Here is a 27,635-nt window from a genome sequence, read left to right as displayed (position 1 = left end):
TGCCTGAGTTTGAGAAGTTATTTTACCTTCATGACAAATACAAGGTGTTATACTGTATTCTTAGCTCACATAAATCCGATAAAGCCAGAATGTGGATTTGATTGATCCAACTGAAATGTGTAAAGATACGATGTAAACCAAACTTAGATGTATTGTGCAAAGATACTACATTAGTAACACATTTAAACAAAAACAAATGAAATGTGTTCCGTACAAAATACATTTATTATTATGAAGTTGAATCATCAGCTTGTCCATTACTACAGTACAACACAAAAACAGGGCACTTTTATTCCTGTCATATTTTACTGTTATTTTGTTTGCTGTACATTGATGTACAACAAATGATAACGAACATACAGTATAAATACAATTATTTTCCATTACTGTACTCTAAATTAATACTTTCATTATCTACAGTGTAGTAGTAGCTATACTGTACTGTAATTTTCAGCATTTATAGACAATGGTACAAAGATGCCAGATCTGAATGGCTTAGCAAAACTCTACTTTTCTCTATGCCCTGATGAAGACTGCTTGTGTTGCGATCGAAGCGTCGTGGGTTTTTTGCTTTTATTATTTTCTATTTAATTTAATTTTACTATTTTTATTGTGGGTTTTTTTGCTTTAATTTTTTTACATTTATGATTTCTTTTCTTTTTTTCTTTTTTTATCTACGTGACTTTACCTAAAGAACCAAAGAGTATGGATTCCGGCAGTCACGAAAGCTTCAAATCAAGATAATTAATCTTATCTGTATTTTAAAAAATGTAACATTTTAAACTACTTAATGATCATGAAAATGCATTCCCCTGATTGAATGAACACAGTTGCAGTTTAGAACTCATGGGTTATGTGTCGGAGAGTTCATGTGTGAAAATAGATGCGTTCAGGTATATGGAAGGAGATTTTAAAAAAATATCCATAATTATGCACTATAATTCAAGTTCAACGCAAAAGTTACAACTAATGTATAATATAATCAGCCATGATCTGTTTACTGCTGGATGAAGGCTTCCTCAATGCATCATCCCTCACGATCTCGTGATGAAATAATCCTGCACGTGGTCTGATATTAATACTCAATATCAGCAGTTGCCATCTCAGATGTGTCCTCTCTTTTGGCTGCCATTCGACTGTCAGTTTCGACCATTTACAACTCATCCCTTGTTGTCCTTCCCCCGCACCTCCTATCAGCACGATTGGCTACGTACGGTGCGAAAGAAGTTCAACATACATGCATAAATACGTGGCGGCGTGTCTTGTCCAATCCCACTGACTTGTGTTCACAGTCAATGTCCATAATGTGTATCTGTTCCCCGTTTCATTTGTTCTTTCAATCAGTTCAATTCCAAGCATGCATTTTTCCATGCTTTGCATACTTGTAAGCGTTTGTGCCGTATATATGCTATGTGCCTCATGAATTAGTGCAAATCATCACAGCAATGTAATAGTGTTTTTATTATTTTAACTAATCCATCGCTATGAAATTCATACTTTTTTGTTAGTTAAAAATTTGCCGTTCTATACAATGCCATACGAGAGAGAGTACTCTACGGTAATGTATACTCAGTATCGAAGAATGGCGTTTTCAAAATACATTGTACAAACTTCGTAACTTATATTAATGCGAAGGAATCTTCACGAGGATAACTGGCATTAATGAGATGATGAATGTATTCGTTTATTTGTTGCTGTGTCATACGGCCATGTGTAATTATTCATAAAACCTCAAGTACAACAAGCGTAGTGCTATATAAAAGCAAACGTGCATATGTCACGGTGTAGAATTCACAAATATATTCACAAAACACCCCTTTATCATAATAGTCTCAACTAGTCAAACCCATGTTATTCCACTTCTATATTTTTCATAAGATAAACCACCCAATACATCAGTCATGCATTTCAAAAGTACTTTACGGGTATATCATTGTACTCTCTGCTGGCACAACAGAGGCGATATTTTCAGAAGCCTCCTTAAGTCCAGCAAGAAAACAAGTTGAGCATAGCTGTCCGAGAAAAGGCTGTGCACAATTCAAATTCACAGCCGAGAGTGGCGAGGCACTGCACCTGATGAGGGTCTATGCTGCGTGTGGGTGTCTTTGAGGTGTTGCCGCAGGCTTGATGCAAACGCAAACATGATTTCTGCAAGGCTCTTGTTCACCAAATAACGGGGAATACTGCCCTGCATCGTTCAGAAACAACACATAATTGACGGGCGTGGTGTGATGGACCAGAATTGTGCACAAATTACAGTACTTTATATAACAAATTGTTTAAAAACAGAAAATATATTCATATGAAAATGCCAAAGTAGAGCAGGATTGTCCTACAATTATTATTTGGTTCTTTCGGTAAAGTCACGTAGATAGAAAAATAAAAATAAAGTCAATAAAAATAATAAAAACCAAAAAACACTAATGTAGACTGTAGCCTGGTTCTTAATCGGAGTGAGTGTACTTCCAATCTCTAATGTGGACTGCAGCCTGATTATTAAGTTTGGTGAGTGTACTGGCAGTCTATAATGTAGACTGTAGCCTGGTTTTTAAGCTGGTGAGCGTATTGGCAATTTATAATGTAGACTGTAGCAATGCCAGTACACTCACCAAGGTAAAGAACCAGGCTACAGTCTACATTATAGGTTGCCAGTACACTCACCCAGCTTAACCATTTCTATAGTCTACATTACAGACTGCCAGTACACTCACCAAACTTAATAACCAGGCTACAGTCCACATTAGAGATTGCCAGTAGACTCACTCCGATTAAGAACCAGTCTACAGTCTACATTCGTTTTTTATTCACTTTATATGTATAATTATTTTTTCTGTCTACGTTACTTTATCGAAAGAACCAAAGAATATGAATTCCTTGCAGTCACGGAAGTTTTAAGTCGAAATTTTATCTTGCATTAAATAGTTGTAAATCTCTTACCTTTATGTCTGTGCTAAGGATCCATATAAATGAACAGGCATTGCGTTGCTCAGAATTCTTCTGCACAATGAAGCCTCCAGAGTCATTGTTGCCCCTGGAATGTAAAGTACAAAGCTTCATTATAAACTGCACAGAATGGCGTAAGTAATATGGCATTACAGACGTTGATTTATTAGTGATGTGTTGTGTAATATGAAGGTTGTCACTGATCTACACCCACGGTATTACCGAACAAAATCGGAGGACGGAGGTTTGTCTTCATGCGACGTGGACATCCCAGCTGAGATGTATCGCTGGCCTTGCTTCTCAATCCTTCTCACATTCACAAAGTCCCTGGGGAAAATAAAATATATATGGTACTGTAATTACTTCAGTATATTCTTAAGATTTATGGGAGATCAGTTCCATATTCTTGGTTTTTTTCGGTAAAGTCACGTAGAAGGGAAATAATAAAATAATAAAAATAAAATATTATAATTTACGTAAAATAAAATAATAAAAATAAAACATACGTGACTTTACCGAAAGAACCAAGAATATGAATCCCTGCAGTCACGGAAGCTTTAAATCGAGATCAGTTCCAGTAATGCATTCTTTTACTCAACATCAAAAATGTATGAAATAATGATGAGCACGACTTCTTTGAATATGATCCTATTCATAACGGGATCATGAGATTGGGAGAGTCGCACATGGGTCCACCACTGGGACAACCAACACTGTCCCATACTACCACGCAAACGACTGGGAATCTCTCAGAATAACCAGCACTATAATTTGAACATCTGGAATCAGTGATGCATAGCTAAGCACGGTTAGCAATTGCATTGCAATAAAGTGGCATTCCATTGTACTCATCTTGCATGGATGAATCCCTGGTAGAATGATATGCAAATTAATTGTAGATTAGTATTTGCAGAAATCATCCAGGTTGCAACTTTAGGAATCAAATATGATACCTTCAAAATTTCGCATGCCCACATTGTCCTATCGTATTCTTCAAAACACATTGTAAAAAATCATGGTCAACACAGCACAGTTATCACAATGCATTGTTCATGTTTTCAGTAAATACAATGACTGTTCTTGTAGAGACACAATTTTAATATTTATGATTGTGTTTAGTTATTTTGTGTGTGCGTGTGCACAGAAATGTTTTCTTCCATTACCAGAATAGTCAAACAGTTGAACACGTGCTGCCAGACTTTGGAATAGAGCATTTGCGAAAATGTAGGATCTCCATTATTGCAATATTAGAATATGACCTTAAATCACTTGATTTTAATATTTTCTCACAGTTCGTTGCAAGCTACAGTTTTGACACAATACAAATGTTGTGTTTGTTTTACAAGCTAAAAGTTTGGGGATGAAATCCAGTCGCATTTTACTAATTGCATCGAGATACTCCAGCACAGTATTCGTAATGCATTGGTCTCTCACTAACATGGAAACGTTCTGAAAAAAGTGTACATATACACACACACTGTTGTGTAATTCTGCAAAGTTGTGTAAACACATGTACTGCTTATTTAATGTTAACTACGAATTATTATGGTGGATAGCATTAACATTGCTATGTAATTAATTTTCCTATTAAGCATAAATACCTTGGTTTGACATAGCCATTAGCTGCTCCTGCTGAGACATCATATGTAACAAGTGTGTGGTCACTTATCCTCATCAGTACCTGCAAACGTGATTTAAAAAAATATATTTACATGACTGTGTATCCCATCAATTTTATGCTAACGTTCCACGAAACAATAACTTTTAAATACGCAAAACAAGTAAGCAAACATGTTGAGCAACTGTTTATTGGCACACAGACAATTTCAAAACAGGAATAGCTGCGGGAATGAAAATATTGTAATATACTGTAGAATTTTCAGATATTACATTGTATACATACAGCGTGATTTGAATTCAAACATTATTTTAGCTGTTTTACATTTTACTTACGTATATAATTTGCAAATGTTGGCCATACAGATTGTCTAATAATTAATTTATGATACTGTACGTAAATGGAACAGTAATGATTTTGCATATTCTTGCCACTACATTCTGTTTGAAAAGTCGTAGTGCCTCCCTGCTCAAACAAGCATGCAGGCGTTCTGATCTCTGGCAGAACTGAGTCAGCAGTGGAAATTCCACGTCACTATGGCAGGGACCAGTTCATATATGACACAACCACTGTCCCCATAAAATGGGCAATTGGTGCTATTTCTTTGGACATAATTGCATCTCCGTCATTTCACGTGAAGCAACCGAAGCATGGAATAGAATTAAGTGCATGTCTAGGTAAAATGAAAAATGTGCTTTATTGTCTCTTCCAAGCCATAGTCATTTTCTTTTATTTTTTATATGAGTTACATTAGCAATTCATTATTTAATGCATTTCTTTCAAGGGCACAATCAAAGTAAAAAAAAACACAACCTAGCTGTAGATTTAAAATGTTCGGTAGTGACAGAATAAATCTTGTAAAAATTAATTATGTTTCTATTGCTGATTTACTCCTGCCTCACGTAATCACAAAGCGGTTTGTTCAAGGCCCGTGCTATAATTTAAAGCTACAGAGCTGTTTTGTTTTGTTTGGCACGGATGCAGGAGATTACTTATTTGCGTGTCTCTACGACTCTGAGTTTATAATCAACACCTTTGCTCTCCTGCTTACATGCTCATGCATTCATCTATACAAATATACACTTGACTAAATAATATTATTCAGAAGCAAATAAGTTGCATATTATTTGGTTAGCAATTGTAGAATTAATATTCATAAACTGCTGAAGTTAATTACGTGGTGAACTATGTTCGGTACACAGTACTTATAATTTAAATCAATTGTGCGTGTTACGAACTATTATCTTCAGGAACTTAATTGATCTCTAAAAGCATTGCACACTTACATATTTTACCACAGACACTTCCACATTTTTACGTGCAGTACTGTATTTTGATTGTAAATTCACCTACAATGTCTAACTGGGACCCAATCACTACTCATTCACATTTCCATTCGTGATGCTTCACATTACAATCGCAATTCTTCATTATACGAAGTTACTGCTTAAAACATATAATCACATCAACGGCCCCCTTAGCTTGGAATTCAATGTGTTTTTTTTCCATGTGCTCTGAGCTGTTAAATAATACCTATCCTGTTCAAACATTTGCTCGCCTCGTAATCCTTGAAGATTCAGACTTTGGTTTACCCTCAGTTATCCTCACGAGGCCTCCAAAAATGTTGCACTGCACATGCATTGCACTTCCCTGTGCTTAAAATAAATGCTGTTATGAAACTAACAATTTAACCATTTCGATTTAAAGCTTTCGTGACTGCAGGGATTCATCTTCTTGGTTCTTTCTTGCGTTGTGGCTGAAACGTCGTGAGAATTGTATTTTATAATGTTTTATTTTTATTATTTTATTATTTCCCGTCTACGTGACTTTACCGAAAGAACCAAGAAGAGGAAAATTTAACCATGTATTTTTGTAGCTTATATTGAAATCGGGGAAGTCGTAATTCAGTTGTTAATCACTACGCTAAGAATTAGGTAACTGGAGTTCAATTCCCGTTCACGACCAACACTCGTAACGATAATTATCTGAAACCCCCCGGTCGACTCAGCCTCAAATGAATACCTGTTGTGGTGTGTAAACATCGCCACTGGGGAAACAAAGTCGGTCAGGCATGGTGCCGGGCACCCCTCACCCCGTCGTGCACCTGTGCCGGCCTTCACAGGTGCTGCCAAACAGCATTTGGTAGCACCTGTTACAGCTACATGAGATAACTTTCTGTTGGGCTCATGCGCATGCTCACCTGGCAGTCGATGACTGCACGGTTCCAGCTGGGCATTCTTTCAGGCCGTAGCATCACCTCCTCGTAAACCACTTCGGGAGGGCACAGCAAGGACATCTGCTTGCATACAATTTAGACAGTTCTGTTGCATTTGCTCTCTTGTAAGGATAAATACGTGTAGGGAAAGGTCGTTGATTTATTGAACAATTCTAGATAATTTACAACGTGATTTCATATTCACAGTAGCACACAATGGGCTTGTTTTGCAAATGTTATCACAAGGACGAATGTAGAGCTTGTAACAGATGGCATGTGTGGGTGATTCCTTGCAGAAATAAATTGAGCAGTAAGTAAAGCATGGTGAAAATGCTAATCAGTAGGTTATCAATGCTGTACTTTCAAAATATTACCCACGTTTACAATTCATATTTGAAATTCACCAGAAAAAAAGTATTAGAAACGTTGTGTTTTATATACGTTTGGAAATTATAAATGCTGTATGGCATGGTAACCTTGAGTATAAATATCTTCATGTTATTTGGTCCAATTAAAGTATACACATCTCCATCATCCTGAGAAAAAAACAACAGGCATTATTTATAAACTATACTTACATTTATTGTCATCAATATTCATATTTTGATGCATTTACGTTGTTAGCTTCAAAACTATAACAGCTTTGTGATCCTGTGAATTTCCATATTCAGCTCATTAACTGGGCAGCATTTCTCTGCCTGTTGACAGTATGGATACAATAATATAAACCATAAATACACCCAAACATATTGTAACTGCTTGCGAGGCAATTTTCCATTCCCGTTCACCTCCACAAAGCAGATCACTTCAATTTAATGAGCTGCTGAGGCTGATTATAATGACGACTCACCCTGCTTTTTTCTTTATTCCAGACACTTTCCATACCCAACATAGATATCACATTCCGCATAGCATCTTCCCCCTGCTGTACGTACTGGCGTTCCTGCAACAACAAAAAAACTCCATTATAATCAGTCATCTTTTTACGTGCATGACTAAACGTCCTTTAAAAAAATCCTTTTTATAAACACCACCGCATTAAATGTGGATGGGTGGCTCAGTTGGATAAAGTTGTGCCCGTGTCAGATACTTGCAGCAGCACTGGGATACTGGATTAAAATCTCAGAGACACCCAAAACGAAACAACATTGTTTTTTTCTTCTTCTTGGTTCTTTCGGTAAAGTCACGTAGAAGGGAAGTAATCAAATAATAAAAATAAAACATAATACAATAAAATAACATTGTTTTTAATGCAGCACGTTTATAGATTTCAGTGACTGGACTAAGAACTTTGTATTTAGTTAAAATTTGTCCATGATTAAAGGCAGGCTAATTTTGAGGATTCACAGATAAGATAAGACGTTCTTATGGGCATCTGCACGACAATACAGTGGCATTTGCACAAGTGAACAATGTCAGACAAACGCAATTGGAGGCCCGTCAAATTGACGTTCTGCTTCGATCAATTACGGAATTTTTGTCAACCCACTGCTGGAAGAGGGCTTCCCCACGCCATATAGGTCACGGGGATAATTTGACCATATTTCACCATCTCGGCCAGTGTGGGTTGGCTAAGGCAACAGAGTGCCGTACTATAAGGTCGGAGAATTGGCGTATGGTACAACAATGTATCTTGCTGCACTGCTCTCTACTGCTCACCAGGAAACTCTGCAGCCTCTAACAAATGTTCTGCGTAATGGTTCTCAGCCATCAAAGCACCATCCAGGCGCAAACCAGCTTAGCTTCTGTTATCTGACAATATTGAGTGCATTCCGGATTATTTAATCTATACCTATATAGTATTAGCAATACTGTACACCGTAACTGCAGAAAAATAAGCTAATAAAAATACGAACGTATATTGCCTATAAGAATAAACTTGTTCAGAGATGTTATCTGTAGTAGGTTTTTTTTATTGTAGTAGCTTTTTTATTGTGTCAAATATAGTAATCTCGAATGTAAGTACTGTATATGATATAAAGAATGGAACTACTCTTTTGTTCAAACCGCTGAGCTTGTGTGAAAAGTGTCATGTGTTTTTAAGAACTTTTTTAATTTATGGGGAATACCTAGGGGTCAGAAAACCATGGAGTAATCGTGTATAACACTGGATAAAATGACACAAGTGAAGTATTAAATACAATGACTTCCACAGATGCCACAATCATGTAATCTGTAAAACCGGAAATAACCCCCCCCTCCCCACTAAACTTAAAAATAGCGTATGTTAAATACGTAACATTTAAATATTTTATATTAATAGTTACAGATACAAAGGGTAGAGAAATATTGGACGGCTGGGCACTTTTAAAAGTACGGACAGTCACATTTGATATCACTAGTTTTTCGGCGATAAACCCCGTAGGCATGTGTATATTTGGCCAGCAGTGATTGCTTGCCAGGTCACATTCGCTTGGCTGTGTCCTCCAGATATGAAATGCTTTCTGACTGGTTTCTGTAACATCTCACTGAGCGAGCCACACAGACATGACTGCCTTTGTTTTTCTGGAAAATGTTAATGGATAACTCTCCCATAAAGGAGGTCAACCGGTCAAGGCAATACAGCAGTTGTCCTGAAGCTCAGATGCAGTAAAATGTGTATTCCTACCGCGTCTAAATGCAACCATTTCCCAAGATCCTGTACATAACAGTGGGACATAGGTGTATAGGGGAAAGGAGACATATGTTGATGTAATTAATAGAGAGAAAGAGACAGTCAGAAAGTAAAAGTGGATGATGTTATTACGAGACTTGAGTCAACAGCACAGATGGCTTGGGAAAGTGAGTCCCAGACCGTGGGTGCAGCAGAGGAGAATAAGTGACCTCCCACTGAGCTAAGGTTGACCGGAGGTTTTGATATACAGTGAGGGAAAAAAGTATTTGATCCCCTGCTGATTTTGTACGTTTGCCCATTGACAAAGAAATGATCAGTCTATAATTTTAATGGTAGGTTTATTTGAACAGTGAGAGACAGAATAACAACAACAAAATCCAGAAAAACGCATGTCAAAAATTTTATAAATTGATTTACATTTTAATGAGGGAAATAAGTATTTGACCCCTCTGCAAAACATGACTTAGTACTTGGTGGCAAACCCTTGTTGGCAATCACAGAGGTCAGACGTTTCTTGTAGTTGCATACATCTCAGGAGGGATTTTGTCCCACTCCTCTTTACAGATCTTCTCCAAGTCTTTAAGGTTTCGAGGCTGACGTTTGGCAACTCGAACCTTCAGCTCCCTCCACAGATTTTCTATGGGATTAAGGTCTGGAGACTGGCTAGGCCACTCCAGGACCTTAATGTGCTTCTTCTTGAGCCACTCCTTTGTTGCCTTGGTCGTGTGTTTTGGGTCATTGTCATTCTGGAATACCCATCCACGACCCATTTTCAATGCCCTGGACTGAGGGAAGGAGGTTCTCACTCAAGATTTGACGGTACATGGCCCCGTCCATCGTCCCTTTGATGCGGTGAAGTTGTCCTGTCCCCTTAGCAGAAAAAAACACCCCCAAAGCATAATGTTTCCACCTCCATGTTTGACGGTGGGGATGGTGTTCTTGGGGTCATAGATAGCATTCCTCCTCCTCCAAACACGGCGAGTTGAGTTGATGCCAAAGAGCTCAATTTTGGTCTCATCTGACCACAACACTTTCACCCAGTTGTCCTCTGAATCATTCAGATGTTCATTGGCAAACTTCAGAACGGCATGTATATGTGCTTTCTTGAGCAGGGGGCCTTGCAGGCGCTGCAGGATTTCAGTCCTTCACGGCGTAGTGTGTTACCAACTGTTTTCTTGGTGACTATGGTCCCAGCTGCCTTGAGATCATTGACAAGATCCTCATGTGTAGATCTGGGCTGATTCCTCACCGTTCTCATGATCATTGCAATTCCGCGAGGTGAGATCTTGCATGGAGCCCAGGCCGAGGGAGATTGACAGTTCTTTTGTGTTTCTTCCATTTGCGAATAATCGCACCAACTGTTGTCACCTCATCACCAAGCTGCTTGGTGATGGTCTTGTAGCCCATTCTAGCCTTGTGTAGGTCTACAATCTTGTCCCTGACATCCTTGAAGAGCTCTTTGGTCTTGGCCATGGTGGAGAGTTTGGAATCTGATTGATTGATTGCTTCTGTGGACAGGTGTCTTTTATACAGGTAACAAGCTGAGATTAGGAGCACTCCCTTTAAGAGTGTGCTCCTAATCTCAGCTCGTTACCTATATAAAAGACATCTGGGAGCCAGAAATCTTTCTGATTGAGAGGGGGTCGAATACTTATTTCCCTCATTAAAATGCAAATCAATTTATAACATTTTTGACATGCGTTTTTCTGGATTTTGTTGTTGTTATTCTGTCTCTCACTGTTCAAATAAACCTACCATTAAAATTATAGACTGATCATTTCTTTGTCAGTGGGCAAACGTACAAAATCAGCAGGGGATCAAATACTTTTTTCCCTCACTGTAAGGCCTTTCTTGCTAGAGCAGAGAGGGCATGAAGGGGAGTAGAGTGAGATGAAAGCGGAGAGGTATAAATGTCTCTCTCACTGAAAATATTAAATTATTTTAAAACGGAATGTGATGTTCCTTGTTTACCTCATTGGACAGGTGACTGATGTCTTCAAGATCCAAATCTAGATCGTCATCACCTTCATCCATACCTGAAAAATAAATAATTGTAACATCCGAGTGTTTGCCAACAGGGGTCTTAGTGTTATCATGACATCCGTTATTTGAGGAGTTTGTTTTACTATGGATCAGACACCTGGATATTAATCAATTGTTTTTTCCAAGACCAAGGTACTCTGCAAACCTTCTGGCTACCATCAAATATTTGTCCATAAAGCCATCCAGATATATAAACACAGAGACAAATTCAACCGAGAAGATAGGTATAAGCTGATCAATCATTGGAAGGACGTTATTAACCAAGCAAAGTCGTAACTTGATGTGGTGCTTCCATTCTTCCCTGCCGTTTGGCTGTTATCTCCGACTCTCTGAGTTGCATTGCCCTGTTGGGTGCCTCTGCATTAACGGGCTGGGGTCTCACTAACATGGCCACCTCTGCTCCCTTAGCCTCGATGTATCGATGGTTCTGGTGGTATGATGGGCTGTGTGTCTTACTGGCGTTGCGGTGGTTCTCTCGCGTGGACGCGCTTGCCTCTCACAGCGCAGTTGGCAGCGCCGGAGCTTGTGTTACACATAGACATGACATTAACTTGCTAATCCCCCTAATATCTCTGCCTAATGTCTCCCATCACCATAGTGCTAATCTCCCATATGCAGGGGCGAAACTATTATGCGGTGACGGAAGCTCATTTCATGCTAATCTCTCTCCCTAATCTTTCTCTCCCTAATCCCCCCCATTAACACAACTGACGTGGTTGCGTGCGGGGATGAAATTCCTTTCTAGCTCAGACCCCGTCTGTTTGCCCTTCGCCACATATATAACGTCTTGTTGTAACAGCTCTCTTGCTTTGTTTCTTCCTGGTTCAGCACTTCCACTGCTGGATTATTTTTTTCCGCCTGAGGACGACCGCTTGTGTTGCGATCGAAACGTCGTGATATATTATATTTTATTTTTCTATCTACGAGACTTTACCGAAAGAACCAAAGAGTATGGATTCCTGCAGTCACGAAAGCTTCAAATCAAGATTAATTAATAAATTTGAAAAAAAGTTTACATTTGAGCACAGGTATCTGAAATGGATGCTGGGAATTTCATCGCATGACCATGAAGCAATGCACATTCTGGAAGTGACCATAAACACTAAAAGGCAAAACTTGTTGCGTCTGCAGGATGGGGGATGGTCAATAGCCGAGACAGGCATTAGAGTGGTCTCCACAATCCAGCTAGCAGGAGGAAGACCTAATAACAGATGAGTGGAGACTGTTATGCCAAATATTTAAAACGTATTATCTTTAGAACTGTTCTTTGTGTTTAGTTTGTTGTCCTTCCCCTGCACCTCCGATAAGCACTGTTGGCTACATCCAGTGCGAAGTTCAACATACAGTACTTACATACTTCTTCTTGGTTCTTTCGGAAAAAGTCACGTAGAATGGAAATAATAAAATAATAAAAATAAAACATAATAAAATAATTTTCACGACGTTTCGGCCACAACGCAAGCAGCCGTCCTCAGGTGAAGAACAGAGTCCATTCGGACTCTGTCTTGTCGACGGACCTGTTCTTCACCTGAGGACGGCTACTTGCTGTTGTGGCCGAAACGTCGTGAAAATTATTTATTATGTTTTATTTTTATTATTTTATTATTTCCATTCTACGTGACTTTACCGAAAGAACCAAGAAGATGAATCCCTGCAGTCACGAAAGCTTTAAATCGAAATGCTTACATACTTTCTGTGGGGCAGCTGTGGGATCTTACAGAGAGTAGAAAGCATTGATGAGGTGTGGTGGCATCAAGGGCTTTAGCCATCAACACATCCATCGACCTCTTGGAATGTCTCAAGCAGAACCCTCCTGGTAAATATTCCATTGTACAAAAGGAAAAACATCGGTAGAGACTCACCGTCCACAAATTCTGAGAGTGAGTGGAAGTCATCTTCTTGGGTAGGTGGGTGTTCTCCTCTTGGAGACTGGTGTTGTCTAACATGGAGATTGTGTTGATTATGGACTCTTTGTGTGGCTCGCTGCTCCTTAGGTAGCACACGGTAGTCCATAAACAATGCCTCAATCCAGGCAACCACGAAGGTTGTAATGGGCATCATAATTGCAACAAACTTATAACTGTTTTCACCTGAATACTGTTTGGGGGTAGGGGGGATATACATATACAGAGTATATTGGAAGTTAATATAAATTTGTGTAAAATAACATTACTTGCTGGCACTCTGAGTTGGTGTCTTCACATCAATTATAATTATGAAAAAGTAACATAATCCTAACCCCGAAGTCCTTCAGGAGAGTCAAGAGGTCAATCAGCTTTGAGGTAATGGATTAGTTCAGGGTGTTCGAGCACTGAACCGGCACCAATGATATCCTGGATTTAATTGGGGCAGCCAACCATAATGAAACTCTTCTTTGCAAATGTTAGTGAGTTGATGGTCTCAGCATGGTCACCATGGATTTCACAAAAAACTTCAGCATAAAAAAAATGGAAGGTTAATATGTGACCGTATTATTGTTTAGGCCAGGAACTGAAAACGAGTTAAAGGCATGTTGAGCGTATGGCTTCGACAACGCTCAGATCACTCATTGTACATGCAATGGAACATGCATGCAAGGGACGCTGTACAGTCATACTGTCCTGCTATGTCTTGGAGCACTACCTGTGTTGTTAAAATCTATGAGTTGTACTTCCAGACTGTTGAGTTTTGGTTTCAGACTGGTGGCTACACATTTATTGATTCGTTCGCTCGGACTCTTGCGCCGTACAGGAGCGCACTTGGTTGCGCTGACTTCAACCGTGTATATTTACGCAGACAATTACAGACTCTGCACACACACACGGACACACGCTTCTTCTGGTGCTGCTGCCGGTGCTGGTGCCGGTGCTGATGCTGCCAGGGCCACTGCCGCTACCGGCTCCACTCCTGCTGCTCGTTCCGGCGCTACTTCTGCTCCTTGTGCTGATCGTGCCGGCGCTGCTCCTGCTCCTCCTGCCGCACCCTGTGGTGTTCACCTGAGCTTCCTTTATAGGGGGTGCCCCCCCCCCCCCCCACCGGGGTGCCCCCCACCACCCCTTTTGTCTTGGCCGGTCTCAAAACCGGAATCTCTGCCTGTAACGACTTATGAGCAGAAAGAACTCCCCTGCCAAAATCTACAGGTTTCACTGTATTGTCTAGCACGCATTTTCCTGTTGGGGTGGGTTTTCTCATAATTTATATCAAAAAAATAGTATGTGAATTATTGTTCCCTTTTGTCAAGCACTATCACGGGTCTCCATAGTGTAGAGGGAAGCCCTCTTCTCCATATATGGGCTCCCAGATGCATAAGGTAGCAGTGAACATTGATGATAAGGATGCAAACAGTTGACAGTTGTCTCTTTATTTCACTGCTTCCTGTTGGGAAGGCCACATTTGCAACTCTTTTTAGTTTCTGGCTTAAACTCTATGGCCACACATTCAGCTCTGTTGAGCTGGTGGCTTGGACAAGGCTGAGAGCAGAGTATGTGCAATATGGTGGTCCCTTGACATTCATGCAAGGCATGATGTGAGTGGACCTTTGTGCGCTTTTCAAGCTAGTACTTACATCTGTATGCAAAATCTTGAAAAAGGCATATCCACTTGTAATACATGTTGTCGACTGTCGCAGAAATGGGAATAAATTATACATTTAAACATACATCATATGTGTAATTCAGCATTACTTTGCATATAGATCATACTTGCTATTTATACAATACACCAGGTGTATAACATTTAAAGCAGTCTTTCTCAAATGTATTTGTACCGTTTCATGAATATTTCACGGAAAATCTATTCTCATATACATCAACACATCGCATGCTGATTAAACTCTATCTACTTATTGAACTCCTGCTTAAACAAATTCATTTAGCTTTAATTGTCTTAATTATCTTGTTGGAAACAATAATGTACGCGAATATACGTATCGCTAAGTCAATGTGTTTATGATAGCCCTGCGCCAATGGTGAACATTCAAACTTCAACCCTTCTATGACAGGGCCAGTCTCTCCTAAATTGTACACATTAATCAAGAACATATGGTTCTCTAATGTGTTGTTGGGTTGTAGCACGTCTTTCTCTTAAAGAACGAAAGTTCAGTTCCTGAAAAAGGTCCCAGCACATGCATGGAGAAAAACTTCAGACATAGCAAACAACACAAACAAAAACCACATCGGAGCGCCATATGTTACATCGGCAAAAAGCTCCACGGTAGAATGTTAGACGTCCGTCGTACTGTAAGAGAGCCAAGGCGACTCCTGCTGCAGTTCCAATGTGTAACAAGAGACTTCCCAAGAGTCAAAGATCACATGATGCATTCTCGAATATGCATAATCCGCACAAAATATCGTGTTTGACATATTATGAAGCTCTCCCAGCCAGATCTGTAGGCAACAGGACATCGAGGTCACGGTGTGGAATACGCCTTCATGTGTCTGCGCGTTGTCAGTGCCTAAAAGTGCCGCCCGCTGTGATTGAGGTCATTAATCTTCATTCCATGGACTCAAATTTTTCCGGCATGATTTTCCACGTTGGGAAGTATAACAGGATCACATTTATATTCGCCTTATCTGAAATGCCGAATGGAGCTTTCACCTGTGTTGACGTCAAGCCCGATGCTGTTTAGCGTATAGAGAGTATGTGTTGATGGTTTGTGCCATTACTAAGCCATTTTGTCACCCATGTTCGATCTCACTTGACACCCAGTTTCATACTCTTTTGCAATGTTGAGCTATGCCTTGTGCATGAATGATTGCACGCACAGGAATGTGATGCGAATAACATGACTAGAAGTTTGATGATGTTAATTGTGTGATTTTCATTCATGATACATTTGCCTTTGCCAACTTTACAGCATTTATGTACATTTAGTATCAGAATCTTTATTGATCCTGCAGAAATCCGATGAGCGTTGATGCTCTTTTTCACAGATATCCAGTAGAGGCAGTTCAAAAAGTTACAACAAAAAAAACAAGACGAAACAAGATGATCGGTGTGCAAAGTATAGGAAATGTAAGTACATCAATAGAAATAAATACATCGCAAAAATGAATACAAATTCCAATAGGATGGCTAACAAGTAAAATATACTTCTACCCTGACAGTTGTTATCAGATGTAAGCTGGATATCAAAACCATGCATATCCCGCTTAGCCCTACATCTAAGTCAGAATGTTCAAAGTATGGGTATTGTTTAGACTTAAAACTTTCGTGACTGCAGGAATTCTTATTATTTGGTTCTTTCGGTAAGAACCATTACCGAAAGAGTCAAAGAATATGGGTTTTGTGGGAGAGTGAAATTGTAGTACAGATAAGTCACACAAAAGGAGTTGACACGAAAAACCAGTGGTAAGTGAAAAGTGAAAATTTCGCCTGTACACGGAACATAAACATACTATAATTCTTTGGGTCTTTCGGTAAAGTCACGTAGATAGGTTCAAAGAAAATAACAAAATAACAAAAAACGATGACGTTTCAATCGCTTGTGTTGCAATCGAAACATCTTTCAACCTATCTACGTGACTTTACCGAAAGACCCAAAGAATATGAATTCCTGCAGTCACGAAAACACTTTTACTGTACGTCTAAAGTGTTTTTTTTTTTAAACATTATATATTTATTAACTTGCTGACAATAACTCTGCACAGGACGATTAAAACATGACTTTGTTACTCCTGGTGAAGATCGGAAAAGTGGCTCTGGAGTAGTGAGTGGCTCGCAATAACAAGGTTCTGAGTCTCAACCCTGATTTGAGGTTGACTCAGCCCATAATCTCTCTAGGGTTCATAAAATAGGTACTCCCACTTTGTAGGGAAGTCAAGAGTAGTCCTATGGAAAGACTGAGCCCCGTCATATAAATGTGGAATTTCTACACTGGCCTCGAGCTATAAACATTAAATGGCCACCGCCTCTATGCTTATCTGAGCAATAAATATACTTTAAATCGAAAAATACTTAGGATTTGCTTTTGAATACATTTCCTGGAGGAAATGTTTGATATGTTTGATGCCTGCTTGGTTTGTGGATTAAAAAAACCACCAGGTGATGCTGCTGTGGTCTGTGGGTGGTTTCTGTGTGGCCGGCTCACCGCGACAGGAAACCTGCATTTCCATTTGCACGCCGCGTACGCCAGCAGCAGCACTGTGGCCCGGAAAATTGCCAGCCACTGTGGGGGAGCACACAGCATGCGAACATAAGCACTGCAGTCCCATTTCATTACAGCCGAACTTGTTCATGAGGTATGCGACCCACATGTGTGAATTGTGGGAAAAAGAATCAGTGGCATACATGGAAATTTCACCCATTTGCCTGGGCTGTCATGATACAAAAAAAAATCATTTTTACGTGTTTTTGAGGCTCACAATACCCAGAAAAGCTGGGGGAAATTGCATATAGCACATTTGTATGCCAGGCATTTTCAGCAAACCAAGCATTTGTAAAGTCCTGTCATTTACCCATTCATCATCTGTGTGCCAGTATTTGCACTCTGCCAGTCGGATTCGTGAAATGATTCCTTTATCACTTAGGTGAACTTATTCATCAAATGAACAAAGCATCGGCCCAAGGTAGAATAGTTAAAACCCTGCACGCAGAAGTGGAGATGGCTCAGAAAACTATGTTCAAAAAAAGTTATAATTGCCAAATCCAATCGCTGGTCGGCTATTACATTTATAAAACAAATACCATGTTTGCACATAATAAAATATAATGCACTGAAAATGCTCATGACATGTTAGATTACATACACCTGCATTGTCGGTGACTGAAGTTAAAACAACATTACATTTTTATTAAGGTCCTTGCATCCTCATGATGTTTGCTGAATGCAGGCCATATGTACTGTTTAACGCACTGACCAGCGTGATGAATTATCAAGTAATGCTCATTACCCGCACGGCAGGAGGCCTTCATCCAGCAAGTGGGCTAACACAAGGGCTGCAGATATAAATGGTGTCATATTTGATTACCCAGGTTTGCCTTGAAAAATATACTTTTTTTTACTTAGTGTGTTTACCACGGGTTGAAACAAAGGCGAGTCATAGACCAGGAAGGAGGTTTACCCAATTTGGCTCAATTATACTGTGTGAGTAATGTCAACGTTGATACTTGGGGTCAGATATAACAGGAAGCCTAACTTGTTACTTTAAGAAAGTTAGAGTTGTTACATTGTTTTAAAATAAAAATAAAATATTTGACACTGTGAAAGTTAATATTTACAATTATCATTCACCATGGGGCTCAGCTCAATCCTCCCGTAAATCACGTGACTTATGTTTGGCCACCCCCACTCTGAATCCCCTCTCTCTCCCCGCCACCCCCTGTGGAAACAGACGCTGCTCCGTGTAGCTTTGCGGCCCTTGTGCAGTCTCTTCCTCCCCTTTCCTCGTCTCTCCGAACCTTATGGTCCCATTTCTCTGCTCCCATTCCATCCTTTCCCTCTTTCCGTTGTCTCTTCCCTTACCCATTCCGTTTTATTTTTTCCACATATCATATTCTTAGCTCTACTCTCCTTCGCGCTGTGTATGTCATGGGTAAAACGTTGCTCGTGTTCAACCGAATAGAAAGAAATGACAATGGATGAAAGGCTAAATGGGTGGGGTGCAGAGACGAGCGGGGGATTAAATTGTGTAATGGTTTTTAAAAATAGATGAGAGAATGTGCCAAATACACTTTCATCTTATAAAATGCATTTCCCTCATGTGCCCTGTTGCAAGATAAATGATTTAAAGAGATCAGAGATATGCAGCTAAACTTGTTTGTCGGTGCTCATATGGGAAAAATATATGCATCACAAGATCCTTCAGTTTTCATTCCTACAAATGCTAATTAAATAACATATCTTAAAACACACTACCACCCTTGTTTCCTCACCCTCAAGGTACGTCTATCGGGAGGACTATGTAGTCGTTTGTACATGGCCCTCTTCACAGAATTGAGACATTTATTACTATACACATGCAATTGTAACTGAGTGAATGACCAACGTAAATGGTGATGCTTTAACTTACAAAAGGCATTCCCATAGCATTGCCATATCATTTAATTAGGGTTGGAGTGAGGTTTAGTGTCAACGTTTTCGGTCAAGAGTAAATGCAAAAGTTGACCTTAGCGATGGCCTTATGAAGGTTAAGTACTTGCAGTATGCTGCAATGGGAAATAGTGCAACACACGTCGTGCGAATTGGCATTCATGCGATGAAACCATGATGCTCTGGAATTATTGGGTAGCATGAATACTGCACTTAAATTCACTTCGATGATTATCAAAACACTTTTATTTAAAAAATAGGTGAAAATATGTTTGTGCGATACTCACAGTTATGTCAAACGATGTTTTGCTCACATCAGTCTGTACTACTTCTTCGAGGACAACTGCTGTATAACTGATACCTGTCTGTGATAATAATAATCCAATTCATCAAGCACATTTTATCGAGGATCTCAAAGCGTTGCACGATACACAGCAAGCAAACACTCAGCATAAAACTTATGAAACAATAAAATTAAGTGGTGAGAAAATAAATGCTGAAAGACATTTTATGAATTCATTAAATGTTTGAATCACCAAAAGAATATGAATACGTTTTAGACACGTTAAATAAAAATCGTATCCAGACTCAGAATTTAGGAGTCTGACAGCTGCACGGGAACAAGCTTGGTTGCCCATAGACCGAAGCCACGACGTGGAAACACAGAGAAGATCTGCATTCCAAGATCTTAGATACCTTGAAGGGGAAGTATCGGTTCTGCATGTCTCTGAGATTTGCCGGGACAATGTGGTTCAGAGCTTTGTTAGTTAGCAACATGAGTTTAAACTGAATGCTATGTGAAACTAAAAGCCAGTGCAGAGGCCAATACTACGCCAGGGAGCAATACATTGCAATAGTCGATGTGAAATGAAATGAATGCATGGACCAGCTTCTCTGCATCTGACGCGGAGAAGGGATTGGATGTGGGAGATTTACCAAAAATAGAAAAAATTCGTGTTTGTATTATTTTAATGAGCCTCCAAGGATGGTGTAAGTAGCACATATCATAATATCTGATTATTCTCTGAGATAAAAAAGCCAAAAAATACGAAGCTATTGATGTGAAATGTACTCGTGTAAATTTTTAAACAAAAAAATCACAGCCATGATTTTACGTCGGGGTAAAACCAGTGTGAACAAATAAAACACAGGTTGTCTATTAATTGCTGTTTCAGGGTCATCAATGAACAGGTGAAATAATTTTGATCGTATGACTTGGAATGGTGCGGAAATGCAAGAAAAGTGATGGTTCTGTTCATTAATGATACCGTCCCCAAAATGTGCGATTGCAGATGATTCAGTTGTGCTCATGTTTGGACATGATCTAATTTAGTTAGCATGCTGACAATGTACATCTTAAGTTCATCCATATATATACGGTATGTATATATTTGCACATCCACTTGACATTTTGAAGCCTTACGTTTTACTGGAGTCAATGTAAAAACCCTCATTTGCATTGGTTACTTGAGTCAAGTTAAATTTAAGCTTCTAAAGTCCTGCATAAAACACACTTTCATGGACAAAGTCAACTTTCCACATCCACAACAACAAAGGTCTGCCCTGCCCCTATCGTGGGTGTGCATGCATCACACCAACGATGAAAATGAATGCATGTAACGAATAGTTTGCATACAATATTTACTCAAACTTTGTTTACTGTACAGAAATTAATTTTAACAAAATAAAATCACTTTTTTTTTTACAAACCAGCAGCATCTGGTCTACAGGTCATACTCTGTCGAGGAGACTCACAAGGTCCAAACCAATCCAGAGATTGCCTGCTTATAAACACAAATGCTGCATTGGTCTGAAATACTTTTTTTGGACCAAAATTCTGTACTCTATTTTTAAGGTTGTTTTGTGTTCCAAGAGCCTCTTGTCTGTATATTATGTTATTGAACGAACGTTCTCAGTCCCACAAAGTGGATTGCGTCATGGTCTTGGTCAATGAATCAGCTCTTTTCCCTCTCACAAATATATTGAGGGGTCATGGGAGTATGCTTCTCCAGTCTACCTCTGCTTTGTAGACTTGGAGATGGCATATGACTGTGTTCCCCGCAATGGATTTGTGGGAGGCGCTGCGGAAGTACGAGGTACTGGTGCCGCTTTTGTGCGCTATCCGGTCCGTCTATTCCCGGAGTGAGAGCTGTGTCTGTATTCTTGGTGTTAAATCAAAGTCGTTCACTGTGGGTGTTGGATTCCGCCAAAGGTGCGTCTTGTCTCCACTCATGTTTGTGATTATCATGGACAGGATATCAAGGCGCAGCCAAGGCATGGAGAGTATCCAGTACAGGGGCATAGAGTTGGTGTCGCTGCTTTTTGCAGATGGCATTTTCCTCTTTGCCTCGTCAGTCTGTGATCTCCAGCGTGCACTTGAACGGTTTGATGCCAAGTGTGAAGCGGCTGGGATGAGGCTCAGCAACTACAAATCTGAGGTCACGGTTCATTCCTGGGAGACGGTGGATTGTTCTCTCCAGGTGAGGAGGAAACAACAGCCCTTTGTGGAGGAGTTTAAGTACCTCGGGGTCTCTTTCGCGAGTGATGGTAAGTCGGAGCGGGAGATATCGGCACGGCATCCGCAGTGTTGCAGACGCTGTAACGTTATGTGGATAGTGCAGCGGGAGCTGAGTTCTTGAACAAAGCTCTCCGTTTACAGGTCGATCTATATCTCCACCCTCACCTATGGTCATGAGCTTTGGGTAATGACCAAAAGGATGAGATCGCGGGTACGAGTGGCCGTAATTAGGTTTCTCCGTAGGGTTGCTGTGCTCACCATTCTCCGTGATCGGGTGAGGAGCTCGGTAATCCGGGAGAGGCTCAAAGTCGAGCCGCTGCTCTGGATCGAGAGGAGCCAGTGGAGGTGGTTCGGGCACCTTGTAAGGATGCCCCCCGGTAGGCTGCCCCTGGAACTCTACCGGGCACGTCCCACTGCGCGAAGACCCCGGGGCAGGTCCAGGACACTCTGACGGGACTATGTCGCTCGGCTGGCCTGGGAACGTCTGAAAATTCCCCAGGAAGAGCTAGAATCTGTCGCCAGGGAAAGGGAGGTCTGGACCGCCCTACTCAACATGCTGCCGCAGCGACCCATACCGGGACAAGCGGATTGAGAAAGGAACGAAAGTTCTCCCTCCCTTTCGAAGACAATTTAGGAAACATTTTTTGGAAGATCCGAACTTTGACTTTTGCCTATATAAGCAACAGATTTCTCCTGATAAAGAAGACACATTTACCAAAATATCTTGTTGGCATTGTCACCTTATAATTGTGATCATGTACACCAGTGGCGGCTCCTGCAAAATCTCTCAGGGGGGGCAAATGTCTGGATGATTGATAAGGATAAGGTCCACCCATGCAATGGATAAATTAACAGCTTAAGCATGTAAAGGCAACTTCACTTCTTTAATATTAATGAAAAATAAAGTGACTCTTACAATACATCTTGTTTGTTTCTATACTCACTATTAATACAATCCACTCAAGTTTATTTTATTAAAGATTCCACTAGGTGGCGACAAATTATATTGTTGGATGAAACGTGCTTACGTATGATGACGTTAGCACGTATGATGACGTAAGCACGTTAGGGCGAGCCCTCCCGGAAGCCATAGAGAATGCATTGGAGCGCCCGCCGTTCGAAAAAAAACATCTTTGAATGTAAGTCTATGGGGCCACTCGGGGCGATTCTCAGCCGGAGTGAAATCGCCCAAAAAGAGGCGGTACTCCACAGAACGTGACATGACGCTGATTGGACTATATCCAGAGGCACAGTGACGGCTAGCGTGACTCTGTGGTTGAATGACATTGGTAGTGCATCGCCCAATCGCCCTAATGAAGAAACCGCCCCTGATGTACACTGTCAGTTTGTGTGATTCGACCTTTTGAAAAGAGTGCATACATTCACATATTTGTCAACCCTGGTTAAGTGGCATAGTGAATAGTGGGATGTGTACTGCAGAAAGACTCATGATGTTTTGACAAGCAGTTGGATGTACTGTTAGGTTATGGACACATGAATATGTTTCTGTTCATAGGAAGGCCAGCAACTACATTGTGTGATTGAATTAAAGTCCAGTACTATGACTTTGATACAAATTAGTGGGATAAATCACTAATGCTAATAAATGTAACTTTTAAATTGAAACTACATGCAAATCGATGCATCAACTTGGCACCTAATGTGCTGATCAAAAATTAAACGTACCTATTGCATGTACAATTAATGCCGCCTTGTACCTTTTATATTCTTAAATAAACACGTCAGTAGTAAAACAGCGTACATTCAATGATATTATTACATTGCGATGGTTGTAAAATTGTTACATTCTGAATTTTTTAAAAATCATACCTGGGAACTTTTAATGCTGACCATAATCAACCACAGCAAGACGATGAGATTGCAATTGAAAAAAGTAAAGAGGCAGAACGTCCGCCGCTCTTTTGACACGTGGCCAGTCCTGGACTCTGGAGAAATCCCAGGTGACAGCAAGGCTGTCCTCTCATCGTCGTCGCCATCGATGTGGACAGATGAAGAGGGCTCGTGGTCCACACGCTCTCGGTTGTGTTCCGGGCACTCGCGGTCTTCGGGAGAATTCATGATCGGATTTCAGGTGCAGCGAAGCGAGACGTTTTCTTCTGTACCGCCCTCGTGCTTCATCACAGCTGTCCCGTGGATTGTCCGGCAGCAACGCCGACGATTCCTTAAAGCGAAGAGAGCCGGGGTTGATTCTGCCACAAACGTGTGCCTATAGGTGGAAGGTGGAAAGCACCCTGCTCGTAAACACACTTGGAGACACGCTGTTTATGATGGGTATCTATTTTGACAAGTCACAATGTAGACTGCTTGTCTAACAGGTATAAACCTTGCAGATAGAACGCTTGATGTCTTCACCACGACTCGGCTCGAAGCAATGTTGCACAGGAAATGTTTTTCAAATAAGTTTGTACAATTTTCCTACAACTTATATTTTTATTGTTATAAACTATATTTACGTAAGTGTAATAAAATAAACAACGATCAAGACATTGTAAAGTACAGTAGGTGTGTTTGTTTGCATGTTGCCACCACACTGTTGTAATATAATAGTGTCACAAGACATTATATTGACCCATTATATTGTGCAAACTGCTGGACTTTGACTAGATGCACAGTTGGGTGTTTTAGCATTGGGTATAAATGTTACAGGTTAAACAGTCACGAGACTCAGTGATAGTAAAAACTGTCTGTGTTTCATAGTTCACACGGTCACACTTCATCACAAAGAGACGCAGTATTATTGATGTGTAAATCATAATATAATCAAATACATCATAATAACCAGTAGTACTATAATGATTAGCACAGTTGGCTGTGTAAGAAGTTCAACGCACATACAAGTGAAAAAAAAGGCTGAAACGTGTGGCTTAAGATAAATATGCGCAAAACGCAAAAAGAATGTACAAGTTCGCTGAACAAGAGGAAACATTCTGAGGGACACAACTGGGAAATAACAGTGCAGCAACACCGCGTCTAGGGCATTTATTGAAGGAGGATTCGGATGAAAATTATTAAAACACATTCCTGCGGAGGGAGCTGGTAGGAACGTTGGGTTGCTCGGTCAATGGCCTGCAGGGTCAACGGCGGCGTGGTGTATTCCGCAAATATGGCCGACTGTGAGGGCGGGCACAAGCCGGCGTGAGTAGGTTAAACGTTGAGTTTTATAAGGGCACCACGGAGTGACCAGCCCCTCCCCACCCAGCCCCACCCCTCCCACCCCCCACCCAGCCCCACCCTCCCCACCCAGCCCCTCCCCACCCTCCCCTCTCCACCCAGCCCCACCCCTCCCATTTTTAGATGCACGACGGACGGACGGACGGACACAATAATCCCCTGTGGGCTGGTGGAACCAGGTGGTTCCTACCAGTATAAAGACGTGGGCAAGATCAGGATGGAATGATTTTGCAACATGAAATTTGATGTTGAAGTAACATACCTACGTGCCGAAAGAAGAGAGTTTCGATATTGCCCGCCACGACATACAGGATTGGAAACATTGAAGCTAACAAATAACATGGAACGCAACTTTCAAAGTACACAAAGCAGCACGGATAAATGCATGCGGAGAATTACACTGAGAGAAATAGGAAAACATGGATCACGAATGAAAATTACACCACGGAGATGGAGCGATGAGATCAGATCATTTGCAGGAGTGGAGATGAATTGTGGCATTGCGGGGCCGTCCGTGAGTGATGCTAACAACGTGGGGCAGATGCCTTCGTATTGAAGTGGACAGAACATGACTGGCAATGATGAATTAACAGTGTCTTCACCATGCTGGTCCTTCACCGCAGTGCATACACTTCGCCACACTGGTTAGTGCAGATTAAAGGTGGCCCATTAGTACAACTCAGCGCAACTCCACACCTGTATGTATGTTGAACGTCTTTCGCACCGTACGTAGCCAACCATGCTAATCGGAGTTGCAGTAGGTTGAACGAAACGTCACCGGATGTCATTCATTATACTGTAAATTGCTGCACACTGATCTCAACCAGAAGCTTGGTGGAGCTATCAGAAGGTGAACCTCCAGCCTATGCCTCATATGTAAATGTAATATAAAATATGCGGGAATTTCACGTGTGGATAAGTGTGATTTAAACTTTGTGTTTACATATGCTTGCACTTCAGTCAAGGACATTTTTTTAAGATGTTGTTTTTGTAAATCATAGGCTGCTGCACTTATTCTCATGACAGCATAACTGATTTGTATTATTAAAAGTCTGTTGTGATTATGGATTCCATTTGCAGCAGTCTAGGTTTTTGTGCAATAAATACTATACCGTCGCATTATATGGCAAAATTGCACTAATTTACAGTTATAGAGATTGCCAGAGAAGAAACGCGCAGAGTTGTGATGCAGACAGTTCGTTCCCTACGCTCTAAACTCAACCTACCTGAGTTAAATTCCCAGCCAAGGGTAACACGAGTGGCAGGTGTCATCTAAACAGGTCCTGGGGGTGGGGACCTCCAATCACCAACCCGCACTGACCAGCGTGACGACGTATGGTCAAACTACGTTCATGACCAACACGGTGTGGGGACGGAGGCCTTCATCCAGCAGTTGCCAAAATGTATAAATGATACTGTACTTAAACAAATTAGCAAATGACTGTAGTATGTAGTCTAACTTGACGTTTGGCTTGTATGATTTTGTCCCCGAAACATTGATTACCACAGAGTCTCCAAACCTCGTTTTTATGCAGCAAACCAACACACGTTTAAGGAGCCTATCCTTGCCGAAACTCCGTGCAGAAATGAACAGTGATAACCACTCTCTTCATCTGCCACCTGTGGCAGATGGCCATTTGTTTTAAGATTACCAGTGATTGAGTACTCATCACTGCGAGCCTGTACATCAGCATCACACAAACAAGCACATTAAGTATATACACACACACAAACACCAGGGTGTGTTATACGTGATTAAAGCTGTGTGGTAACTTACCAGAATGTATTCGCAGCCACTGGACCCGGTTGAAACAAGAAAATCAAGAATCTTGCTAAGTTTCACATCATGTATATGTGTGCTTCTACTTCCGTGTGACGGGCCACCACGCATCAACAGGCTGCTTTGGAATTTCCAGTGATTTAACCCTTCCACACCCCCCCCCCCCCTCTGTTGATAAGCAGGACGCCCATTCAAGGTCATCGCACCGAACTAAAGGTGCTTTTCACGTCATAATTTCCCATTTTAAATGAACGTCACGCGCGGTGCAAAGGGTAATAAAGGCGCATCCCTGCAATTGATTTCGCTCGCTCATGCCACTGCTGGCGGAAGAGCCTCCACCAGGATTTTGCTCTGGCGAGTGGTGGGCAGGGTATTTGGTCTACTCTTCCACGATATTTTATTGTTGAGTGTGGCAGCAATACGTTCAGGAGCTCGAGGTCAAAAGTCGATGTCTGCTGGCCATGACGAGAGGGCTTCAGGAAGAAAGTTCGTGGAGTTTTTTGCTCTTCCTCCGTCGAAGGATCTCAGACCACATTTGCGTTTATTATATGGTCCGTAGTGTTGGTTGCGTGGCTACCCTCGCACGACTGTGGCTTGTTTTTCATTAATCAGGAACCCTTCCATACCCGCATCGATTTCTTCCGTGAAAACGGCTTCTAAGTCCAACCGACACTAACCCGCCCAGGTGCCTTCTGGAAGGGTAT

The 27,635-nt window shown here is 40.9% G+C and overlaps 1 protein-coding gene across 2 annotated transcripts; it reads right to left on the bottom strand.

The window, feature by feature from the left end:
* Positions 1–211: 211 nt before the first annotated feature.
* On the bottom strand, positions 212–27,060 carry LOC133345907 (stAR-related lipid transfer protein 3-like). 2 transcript variants are annotated; one of them, XM_061557019.1, is made up of 14 exons: positions 26,929–27,060; positions 23,790–24,186; positions 19,729–19,806; positions 17,501–17,578; positions 14,978–15,031; positions 13,296–13,530; positions 11,362–11,426; positions 7,627–7,719; positions 7,253–7,312; positions 6,762–6,857; positions 4,545–4,624; positions 3,166–3,270; positions 2,938–3,031; positions 212–2,188 (listed from the first exon to the last, which is right to left on the bottom strand). In XM_061557019.1, exons 2-14 carry the CDS (start codon positions 24,036–24,038, stop codon positions 2,045–2,047), a joined length of 1,431 nt encoding a protein of 476 aa, XP_061413003.1. In that variant the 5' UTR covers positions 24,039–24,186; positions 26,929–27,060; the 3' UTR covers positions 212–2,044. The 2 variants fall into 2 exon arrangements, with proteins under 2 accessions (XP_061413003.1, XP_061413004.1); XM_061557020.1 differs by having other exon boundaries at positions 23,790–24,141; positions 26,929–27,059.
* Positions 27,061–27,635: the final 575 nt, after the last annotated feature.

Source organism: Lethenteron reissneri, chromosome 23 (genome assembly GCF_015708825.2).
Source record: "Lethenteron reissneri isolate LAM-NWPU_2019-01 chromosome 23, ASM1570882v1, whole genome shotgun sequence".
Classification (NCBI taxonomy): domain Eukaryota; kingdom Metazoa; phylum Chordata; class Hyperoartia; order Petromyzontiformes; family Petromyzontidae; genus Lethenteron; species Lethenteron reissneri.
Note: the sequence above shows the minus strand (reverse complement) of the source record. Positions and strands in the feature narration are given on the sequence as shown.

What these genes read in the sequence shown, in the direction of transcription:
- LOC133345907 (XM_061557019.1), bottom strand. Translation starts at nt 24,038, where the DNA reads ATGAATTCTCCCGAAGACCGCGAGTGCCCGGAACACAACCGAGAGCGT. An exon ending in TCAGCATTAAAAGTTCCCAG is followed by an intron (nt 19,807 to 23,789) that starts GTATGATTTTTA and finishes TTATTATCACAG; the next exon opens with ACAGGTATCAGTTATACAGC. An exon ending in ACTCTCAGAATTTGTGGACG is followed by an intron (nt 11,427 to 13,295) that starts GTGAGTCTCTAC and finishes TTTATTTTTCAG; the next exon opens with GTATGGATGAAGGTGATGAC.